Below are 11,386 nucleotides of genomic sequence, written 5' to 3'. Positions count from 1 at the left end.
AACATAGAATTATAAGCTTTGAATCTAGAAATTACTTGGCGTCGTTAGGGAAGTACAAATATATGAACCAGCCGTCACCCTTCTGGTGTTTGTCATTCAGGTTGTGTTTGGATGTTGAAGTGAATTGAGTTGAGATGATAAAATTTTATTAGAATATTATTTTTTAATATTATTATTATTTTAAGATTTGAAAAAGTTGAATTGTTTATTATATTTTATGTTGAAATTTGAAAAAATTATAATGATGAATTGAGATGAATTGAGAGTAGTTAGATAACCAAACGAATGTCAAACCTTTAGAATAATATTAGATATATTATTTTAAAAAGATTGTATATCACTTACATACTTTACGATTATAGATATAATATCTCTTTACATAAAAATTCCATTTGCATTGGTGTGCGCGTGCGGTGGAGTTCCTTCTAGGAGGGCATGCAGCAGCAGCACGCCCTCATATAGGGTTGGCCATTCTCATGTAGATTAAGGTCCAACCTCATCAAGATGTATGCACATTATCTGCATAGGTCCTTAAAAAAAAAAGAACAAAAAAGAAATTAAAAATAAGTTTGTGAGGAATAATGAAAGAAGCTTGTGGTCAACGAAAAAAATCTCAAAAAAGCAATGCTATTTTTTTTCTTAAATTTTATCATTTTCGATGGCTTCGAGCCACTTAAATAAAATAAAATAAAATAAAAACTATATAAAAATATGTCACGTTACTAAATATTATTAGAGTAATACTACATACAGTCGTAAAATATATAAATACAGTACAGTCGCTTTAAAAAAGAGTGAAGTCTATTATTAAAAAATTAATTTCTTTTCATGTAGGTTTCATATTTATTCATTTTTTTTAAAATGACTGTGCAATACTTATACACTCATGACTGCAAGTATCATTTCTTATATTATTAACGGTGACAAAATTAAGGATGAAAAATAATATTTTTGTAACAATGTTTCTCAAATAATATCAAACATATACATATCATGGACAACAAATTTGACAATTGGTTATTGAATATCACAATATTCTTTGTAAAAGAGAAGGACAAATTTGGGTTACGTCAAGTGGTTCACGGGTCGAAAGCAGCTGAAAGCCACAGAATTGAATTTTTGCTGTGTAAAAGATTAAAAAAAAAAAAAAAAAAGCCCAGAAAGTGTGCAATACAGCCTTTTATATATACCAATGAAACAAACAAGTACAGTGTCTTTTTTAAATTTGTATGGACTTACTTGGTCACGGGCGGGCGAGCCACGGAATTATCAAGTACAGTGTGGGGACTACTCGTGACTCGAGTTGAAATTTTTCAGCCCAATGAGTGTCTCTCATACCGCTGAATTATCATTTGTCTCGTTTGGTTACGCGTTGTGTGGGGATGAAATGTTTTATTAAAAATTAAATAAAATAATTTAAAATTTTAAAAATTAAATTATTTATTATATTTTATATTAAAATTTAAAAAAATTATAATAATTAAATGAAATAAGATAACATTCTTAATTTTAAAAAAATAATAAAATTACTACATTCCTACTTCTCATTTTCTACTCATTTTATATTTAATAGGATAGAACGTATCACTACCCTTAATTTTATATAACCAAATCAATCATATCAATCATATTATCATTACATATGCATTTATACGCGTTTGTACATTCAAAAAAAAAAAAAAAAACTCACATACTTATGTGAGTTAATTTGATGGTACTTTACAATAAAAATATTTTTTACTGTTTGAGTACCACGTCAAGTCAGATAAATTTATTCTGTAAAAAAAAATTAGATAAATTTATAAGAAAAATTCTACACACCATCTTCCCATCATACTCTACACATAATTTTTTAATTTTTTATCTTATCAAATATGCAGTATATAGATGATGAGTAGAAGAATTTAATTAGTTTAAGGAGAATAAAATTTTAAAAAAAATTTTAAAAAAAATTGATGTGTAATGCGTGTGAATGATTAGTAGCAAAACTCAATTTATAATATAAATCTCTCTTTGTAAACTAAGCATCTCTCTCACACATTCATCCTATTGAAATGGTACAGTTTAAGTAATTTTTTAAGCTATTTATCTGAAAAAATTACTTAAAATATATTATATGATACATAAGCCAATTACACATGATAAAAGTTAGAATAAAGAAATTTATTTCTCTTAAATTCTTGTACTTCATAATTCAGGAGCTTGGTCCAGACAAATGAAGAAGCTGGGCCTGAGAAGAAGAGCATGCTCGTTCATAGTGTACCGGGTCTACCCATAGACAATCCCCTGGCTGCCCGACTTTAAGGACTTGTTATAGCGGAATCCATCTCGCCAATTGAAATGGAAATGAAGCTTTATACATTTTTTTTGTTCTAAGTCATGAAATGAAGCTTCATACATACATCAACGAACCCCTCAGTCTTGAGCAAAAATTATAGAGAACAAATCACACTATGATCAAAAGGCAATGATCTCATTCAATTTCTCTCTCCTAGATTGGAGCATATTGTAGATCATCCAACAAACTGCAAATAACAGGGTTATTTGCTTTCTTGTAGATAATCTCAAAAACCCCTAGGCTTTGGCTCAAGTGGTACGAACCTTAGTCTTGATGGTTTGCTCTCTTCAGGTCCAAGGCTATCAGATTAAAGGAAATTTTCCTTAAATTAACCGAGACACACTTGTAGGGAAACTCATTGCCGAGAGCCTGTGCATCCCCGGAATTAGTTGGGACTTTGTTCAAATTAATAAAAAAAGATCATCAAAAATATTCTCAACGGACAAACATGATTTACCTGAAAGACTTGGCTTAATTGTAAAGAATACAAAAATGGAAAATGATCGTGGCAATGTTACAACAAGAAGGCCTGTAGTTTAGACAAGATATACAAAAAAAAAAAAATGGACCTCTGAAACTTTAATCTTCAAGCAGATATCTGTTTCTTCTGGCACCAAAAGCAAGTCTCTGTATAGCAAGGCAAATAGAAAGAACAAAAACACGGAATGAAGTTTTGGTATAAATTCTTGAAAAAAATAGGAGAAAAAATAAGGAAGACAACTTTTTCACTTCTTAACTGAGAATATCTGGGAGTAGGCTTTTATCCCAGTGAGGAAACGAATGTAAGTGGGCTTCATTGATCCATTAGCAACAGAAGATCTGATATTAGGAACAAGGTAGTCTGCGACCTGTGAACTCCCAAAACCAGAGAAGGGTAAATTCAAAAAGAAAATGAACAAAGCAAACCAAAGCATTCAATTGATCTCCATTAATTGACGACATTGCTACCCAAACACTGTTTACTCTTTTATCCCCTACAAAATGCCTCTTCAACCTCCACCTTTTAGGGAAGGACGATACCGGTTAACTGCAATAGCCTGACTGACTTCTTTGTCTATCTATACCATTAATTGACTAAATGGAAAATATATTTGTCAATCACAGAAACTTACTAACCATTGATGAGCAATGGCTTGTTCAAGACCATCAACATATGGATAATCTAATACTCATGACAGGGATGCATAGATGAATCATACCACTTCAGCAGGTTCTGCCAAAACATTGATGAAAAACTTGGCCTGCAATAAAGGAGAGAGTTTATTTCGGGGACCAAAATCCTGTTGAAGAGATGTGCCCATGCATACAGACACAGTACACACACACACATGTATATTATATATATATATATAGAGAGAGAGAGAGAATTCTATTCAACCTGCTTCGTGGTAGCACCAGACATTAGAAGATCGGTTGTGACCATTCCAGGCTGCAACACCCAAAGAAAAGAATAAGGGATGATGAAAGGATGGATAAAAGAAGAGGATGACAAATGGCAGTTTTCATTATTAAATGTGTAATGAAAATTGATCAGTACTACACTTCATAAATCATTAACATATTAAGGAAGGGTAAAATGGGGGAAAGAAAGGTAGATACAAATTACACATGAATTAGAGCACACACAAAGAAAGAACAAAGAAATCGCACTACAATCCACCAACCCAGTGCAAACCTGCCAGAAGATGCAGTGATAAACCAATTATATTTGGACGCTTCTTCTATTATATTTGGACTCTTCTTCTATTTCCAACCTTTATTGTTTTTCCATACCCTCATTCATGAGAAATGTGTCACATCATTGCCAATGCATCATCTCCTTGAGGCATCGCTATCAACTGTATTAAGTCCAAGGCTAGCTATGAAAAGCAAACTACTAGTTTCGCCTTACATTTATGCATGCTCAACAGCATAAATCATTAAGAACTCTCAAGTACTCCACCTGATTTTATTAGCATACGATTGGAAAGAAATGATCGATCCTAAGGAAAGAGAGATTAGATTATACTCCTATCAGTGCAATGGCCACTTTCTCCCTACCTGGCCTATTTGTGGCCCAGGCATAAGCACCCTACCTGGCATCCTTCCCCTTTTTTGGCCAAGAGTGTTGGATCATGCATTGTCACAGTAAAAATAATCCAACTTTGCTTCCTTTTCAGTCATTTTGAACACAATATTAAAAAATCGAACATGCATATGTTTCAGTTAGCTGGTTTTGTAAGTAATATAAATAACTATTGCCTAAAACCATCCACCATTTCATGTTATTACTCAGCACTCTACTTTTATTTGTCTGAATGTGATCTTGTCTTCAATGCCAATAGCAATGCATTCTAAGAGGATCAATCTACCACTTGACTTGCATTTCATGTTATTACTCAGCACTCTACTTTTATTTGTCTGAATGTGATTGGGTTTTCAATTTCAATAGCAATGCAATCCTAGAGGAGCAATCCATTTTCCACTAATAATAGCTTTCAACAAAGATAGTTCAGTAAACCATCACAAAATTATGAGACTGCGTAATTTTTTGCTCTCACCACGAAGACTTCATCTTTTGTGTTGTTATGTCATTCACTCAACTTGCAATAATCTATTACAAATAAGAACAGTAAAATTTTCCTAGTCAATTATAAATATCTTTCACCTTGAAGAAAATCTCTTAGGTCGACTGTTATAGTTCCCAGTTTTCTGTGTCTAATAGTTACTGTGTATCAGCTACCACTTTATGGGATAAAAAATGATGATGAATATGGCTATTTGCTATCTAGTTCACCAGCATTCCAAGCAAGAGAAACCAATATTCTTTTTTATTTTGATTTCCACATGCTACAAACAAATGCATAATAACGTTTTCATTTTTCAGAAAGAAACTCTTACATAATGTTTTTGTTTGTACATATAGCATTAGGAGACAGTACAAACTCACAGCTAGTAAAATTATATATTAATCTCCACATTTCCAAGTAAGTTTATTAATATGTAAAATTGTAAATAATAACATCTATATGTTCGTCATCACCTAAGCATTTCCAAGTCCAAATCTAATTTGAGCTGGCCCAGTGACATGAGGTGTCATGAAAACAACTTAGACTCACAGTAGTGACTTGTGTGCAGTCTATCTCTGTTCAATGATTTGATATGGAGTGTCTTTTCTTGCAATTTTGCTTTCACTAACAATGATCAGCATATGAAGTTAAGTGTAAGATTAAATAAGCACAATAAACCATACCGACAAATTATGCACCACCACATTTTTAACGTCTTGCATCCGCAGTTCTGCCTGTAAAAAGATCAAGATCCATATAAGAAACACAGAAATATTTCAAAGAGTATCATACATTTATCTGTCCAATTTAGATTAAACACAGAGAGAGATAGGAAGAAGATAACTGAAGAAGAGACCAAAGGGAAGTGTAAATTCAAAATTATACCATCTCCTCACATCCAGTCAGAGAGTGATATAAATCTCACTATGAGAAATCATATATCACTTTTCAACCAATACATCCGGTACTCTTGCCCAGGAATAATGGAAATGGCATACCATGTTAATCAACCTAGGGTATTAACATACTAAGACATTGTGATGATGATAATGATCAAAACGTGCATCAATGTGCTAGTTCCAGTTGACATATATCTCATAATTTAAGTTTGAATCCTGCTACAAGTATGTTGCAGTGGGGCGAAATTTAGCTCTATGGGGTCGCTGGGTATACCTTTCTCATGTTTCCTTATTTGGCCCAGAGGGAGGGGGTGCACCACCTCCTCCTCTACCAAAAGTAATAATGAAAATAAGAACACACACTAGTCCTAACTAATTAGGTATTACAACTTGTGTTTGTTTTCTAAAATCCTATATCAAGATAAAAAAAATAGCAAAATGAAGGTTTAACTACCAATTATACATCAAAGATTTTCATGATAAAAAAAAAATTCTAGGCAAGTCCACAAATTACTTAAAAGCATCTCTTGAACCATTCCAATTACCATTTCCAAAAAACATGTGAAATAGTGACAACTTTCATCACATGATCAAGCTGATTAGTTTCTTAGTAGACTCCTAAATGAGTTGTATCACAAGCTGAATCCTGACTTTGTAAATGGAAGCAAAACAGATTACTGCTAAAATGGTTTCAAGGATTGGCACCTAAACTAATTAAGCAGTTAGGCAACAGATACAATAAGCAAGGTGACAAATGAACAGCACAAGTGACTTTTAATCTAAGTCCATAGCCCTGAAGCTTTGCAAAACAAGTTGACAGTATACCTGCAATGATTTTGTTAAATGCACCACACTTCGTTTTGTAGCTCCATATGCAGCAAATCTATCAAAACGAACAAAAGAAAAACAAAAGATACAATATGATGTTACCCAGCTATTTGATTTGAACATGTGATGGGCTAAGGTAACTATTCGAGTCATCTGAAGATTCACAAAATGATATTATCTTGCAAGATATAATTGAAGCATTCTTGAAAAGCCCAACCGCAAGCCACACAGGCACATGCACAGGTGAACCATGTCCGTAACTGTAGATATACCCAGTGATGAACATAGAGCTATTTCAATTAAAACTACCAATAGGGCAGCTAAAGTGGCTAAGGTGGTTGTGGTGTTGTCATTAACAAGGTGGGGAGGGGCCCGTGCCAGTGGCTGCATGGTGGAGGGCAGTCGCTCGCTATGGTTAGTGAAAGAATTGATCCAAGCAACATGAAGTTGACATTACTGACTGAAACAAAATTCCTTAGGTTAGTATTTGGTGCTGGTGATGTTGGAAGCAAATTGAAGTCGCATAGTGGGATGTGAGTGTGTGTGTGTGTGTGTGAGAGAGAAGAGAGAGTGTTCTCAATTTAAAGGGGAAATTGAAGAATCCCAAATCTTAATTGTTTGCCTTTTACCTTGTCTATTTCCAGAAAGTTTCATTCAAACAACTGAACCAATAAAAGAGAAAACACAACAATGCTAGAGGAAAGTGGGAACAAAAAGTTTTGGTGTTATTCTGTTTCACCTTAACTTTCCTTGTAATTTTCCCCCCATCAACTAAGCGCAACTAAGCAAATAGAAGTTTTCTCCGTTTCCCTTTCATGGAAACAAAGAAGGCCTTAATGAGCATGAGTCAAATATTAGATAAAAAACTTCAGGATCAATGGAAATGTACTATTTGGGATAAAATACAAGTACTTCTGCTTTTTTGGGGATATATATTTTTTTCCATAAAATTAAATATATCAATAATTATTATATAGATGGATAAATGTGGTGCTACAATTCATATTCATACTGACTTGAGACAACTCTGTACCATATATGATGGTCAAATTCCTGGAAAACCAAAGCATTAAATAATCAATATCCATATAGAGAAACAGGGTACCTAGGGGTTGGTCTTCCATCTGAACCAGCCCCATCAATGTTGAATATATGACCCCCTCTCGGTTGGTTTAACATCATCTTTATTGCCTGAAGAACAAGTTAACATTCAGGTCTGACAAAGGCCTAAAAACAGGCCACTTGAGGAGAAAAGGAAAATCTACCTCTCGACAACATATCATCAACCCGAGGGTGTTTGTAGTTACAACATCGCTGCATGAAAAAACTACAAATTATAAACAACTCAGAAGATGGAAAAATATAGTGGGACGGAAAATTGTGTGAAAGCTCACATAAGATCTTCATCTGAAGCTTCTGCCAATGGTTTATAGCTATATGCATTTGATCCTGCATTATTAATCTGCATCACTCTCAACAGAGTAAGATTGTAACAACAGAACTGAATCTGCTGCCATTATTACACCACAAATTCAAAACAATATTAACAGGAGAAAAAGGGAAATTTTGGGCTGAACTCATTGACATCATGGGTTTGTCAGTGGAATTTTGAATCTTAGCATCAAATCCTAATGAGAAGAATGAGCGGTCAAGAATCCAACCCAAATGATTAAAATAGTAGGTGAAGAGACCAATAAATACATAAGCGCACATAACTAAACAGACACCTATAAAGTAACACCCCCTCTCACATCTATAAAGTAATAAACTTGTAACCAAGCGCACAACTAATTGGCTGTTGTGAGGTACCCTTATGGAATAAATAAATCCAATCCCCCTCCATACCATTAATAGAGCATATATAGATTATTAGAAAGATTTACACTCCTAACTTTTGAAAAGACAGTCAAGGCTAATTTAATGTCGTTCAGAAAGTCATTTTATACCCAAAGATAGCAGCATCGGTCATTATATAATACTAAGCTTGCTTAAGTTCGATACTACCGAGTGAAATCTACGGATATCCAGCTAAAAACCATTTCCAACGGGCAAGCACAAACATTTTAATCATAAATCATACTTTTATCCAGATTAAGAGAAGCAATAGTTAGAATTAAACGTCAAGAAAATAGATAGCAAAGACAAAAGATCTAACATTAATACCCATATATCAATGTAGTTCAAGTTTTTTTGTGCAAATGCAACTAAATTCTTCACATCTTGTCCTTGTCTAACATCACATGTGGTAGCCTGTAAAGGAGGAAGTGATTCACAACCAGCAGAAGTACAACAAAAGCTTCAGCCACAGAGAGAATATTAGGTAGCAAAAACGAAGGCAGATTGTCAAAAAAAAAAAAAAAAAAAGGTCCCTGAGGAGGTACCCACACATGCTGCTCCCCAAATTCTTCTCTCAGGCTCTGATGAGCAGATTCAATCCGTTCAGCTGTCCAAAGAATTAGTTAAGCAGCTGTACACACCAGTCTTTTGGTACTTGAATTGCAAGCTCAAAATAAACTTTCGAGTCATATCATCTCGCTCTCTCTCTCTCTTTAATATCATACAATTGGACTGAATTTACCAGAAAAAGCAAAACACTCCACTAGCATGACAATCTAATAACAGGAACAATAAGATAAATTAGTAAAATACTCTCATTTTTGTGGCATGAGAGACTGTTTGACTGTTTCTACTTCCAGAAAAGGTTTAAGAACAAATGTGATGAAGAGAGTTGAATTTGCAGAAACTGAAATCGAAAGCATAGAACCAAACTCCTAAAAAAATGATCAAAATCCTCGAATATATGTTAGTTTTTTTCTGCATTAAATAATCACCAAATTATTGTCAAAGCTCCCATATAATACAGAAAATTCCCAAATTATTACCAAGTCCAGAGTCTTTTTTTTTTTTTTTATAAGTAAATGACTAATTGAATGATTCAGTTAATAATTTCTCAGCATGTATTACTTGCTATTAGAATTGGATTATCCCCAAAGTAGCATGCATGGAGAAAAAGACTTTGTTGTTGTCATCACTTATGAAAAAAGAAACTTTGTTGTCGTTGTCGAATGTCTGTCTATCAATATATTTGTAAACCTCGCTCGATGGAGAATACGTGTGAGCTTCTTATGCGTTCACAAGTTACTAATGAAATGAATTTTCTTTGGTGCCTTTTAAAAAGGTTTCTCAAAATTGCTCTTAAATATTAAATCCATTTTTTTTGTGTCTAATCCTGATATCTCCAATTGTCATAATACCCCCCCATATATAGTTTTGATCTCCTCAAAGTTGGCTCTAATGAGAAGCAGAATTATAGGACAAAATTGATGGTATGAGAAAAATTCCTTCGGCCAAATAGTTTTGATCGTTACAGCAACAAATTATTCATCAAGGAGATTTATGTAAATCCATACCTGATCTTGAGCAAATTATGACATTGTCGCCAGCTTTTAAAAACTCTTTGGCCAGTGCATACCCTATTCCTGAATTTTATAAATATGAAAAAAGGAAAAGGGCTAGTAAAATATCTGAAAAATGCGAGGAGGTTTAATCTCTACTAATACAATATGATATTGGAGCAACACAAATTCCAAGAATACTTTCTGTTATGACCCTCCATGGCAATGAGGACAACAGTAGCAGTTGTCAAAAGAGAAGAAGCAAGCTGTGGAGTACGAAATGCTAAAGTGGAACCGCCGTAAATGCATCATTCCCTATTTACATTCAATCATCACATCACCATCACAACAGGGTCCTAACACTTTCGTTACTGAATTTTTTTGGAAAAGAGTGGACAATTTCAAATCCGTTACTAATTTCAAAACTTAGTCCAGACGTTTAATTCTATGGGATTGAACCAATATAAAAAAAACTCAAAAGAGAAGTACTAATTAGCAAAGCAGAACCTCAAAAACCATTAAAAAGTTCAAACGTAAGAGAAACTCAGAAGCACAAAGACTGACCTTTGGTTGACCCAGTGATCAGAACGTTGAAAGGGGGAACCATGGGCTCCCCTTGAAGAGAGGCTTGGGCCTTTACAATCCGAGAGTTCAAATTCACGGCACATGGGGAATTCTGGCGGGAACAAACGTTAAGAAAACTGCAACAGTGAAGTTTACGAATGGAATTTTGTGGTTGAGAGAAAGGATAGATGAAGGAGCTGTGGGTTTTGGGGGAGAAAAGAGGAGAGAGGGATGGGGAAGTGAAGTGAAGGGAAGGAGTGATCGCCATTGCTTAAAGAAGAAACCCGAAGAGCTAAAATGGATAAAAGCGTCGTACATGGATTTCACTGATTTTAGGACCGTCAAAGGCATTTTCTTGTTAGATTCCTCTCACGTCTATTAAGTTTTTTTTTTTTTTTTCCCTCAGAAAATACTGTAATATTAGTTGTTAGAAAAGGATCTTAAAGGACTTTAATTTTTTTAAACATACTAAATTAACATTTTAAATTTAAAAAATTATAATAACTGTTGTTTTTATATTTAAAAAACTAAAACTGTAAGAATAATTGTAATTTTTTTAATAAAACTCAAAAAATTTGTCCTAGCTCTGCTACAATTTGGCCACCATGGGTGGCTTTTTTGTAATATAAGAATAATTCTAGTTTTTTAATACAAAAGTTTTTATTATAGAATATTTATTTGCTATTTTTGTAAACTAATAATCTAATTTATTCTTTAATATAAAACATTTATTTACCATCTTTATAAAATAATAACCTAATTCGTTTTTTTATTAAAGATGACAAACAAAATTAATAGAGAAAAAACTGAATT

General features: G+C 33.5%; 1 protein-coding gene across 2 annotated transcripts; it reads right to left on the bottom strand.

Annotated features, from left to right (window-relative positions):
- Window positions 1-2,708: 2,708 nt before the first annotated feature.
- LOC109008026 (chlorophyll(ide) b reductase NOL, chloroplastic-like) lies at window positions 2,709-10,898 on the bottom strand. Of its 2 annotated transcripts, none has more exons than XR_001998894.2 (13): window positions 10,574-10,898; window positions 10,025-10,093; window positions 8,996-9,057; window positions 8,778-8,864; window positions 8,009-8,076; window positions 7,880-7,928; window positions 7,720-7,805; window positions 6,612-6,669; window positions 5,571-5,621; window positions 3,717-3,767; window positions 3,455-3,579; window positions 3,076-3,186; window positions 2,709-2,965 (listed from the first exon to the last, which is right to left on the bottom strand). XR_001998894.2 is itself a non-coding variant. In XM_018987963.2 (13 exons), the coding sequence occupies exons 1-13, from the start codon at window positions 10,839-10,841 to the stop codon at window positions 2,918-2,920; spliced, it is 1,050 nt and encodes a 349-aa protein (XP_018843508.2). In that variant the 5' UTR covers window positions 10,842-10,898; the 3' UTR covers window positions 2,709-2,917. The 2 variants fall into 2 exon arrangements, 1 of the variants encoding a protein (XP_018843508.2); XM_018987963.2 differs by having other exon boundaries at window positions 3,538-3,579.
- Window positions 10,899-11,386: the final 488 nt, after the last annotated feature.

Source organism: Juglans regia, chromosome 14 (genome assembly GCF_001411555.2).
Source record: "Juglans regia cultivar Chandler chromosome 14, Walnut 2.0, whole genome shotgun sequence".
NCBI lineage: Eukaryota > Viridiplantae > Streptophyta > Magnoliopsida > Fagales > Juglandaceae > Juglans > Juglans regia.
This window is presented reverse-complemented; position numbering and strand designations above follow the sequence as displayed.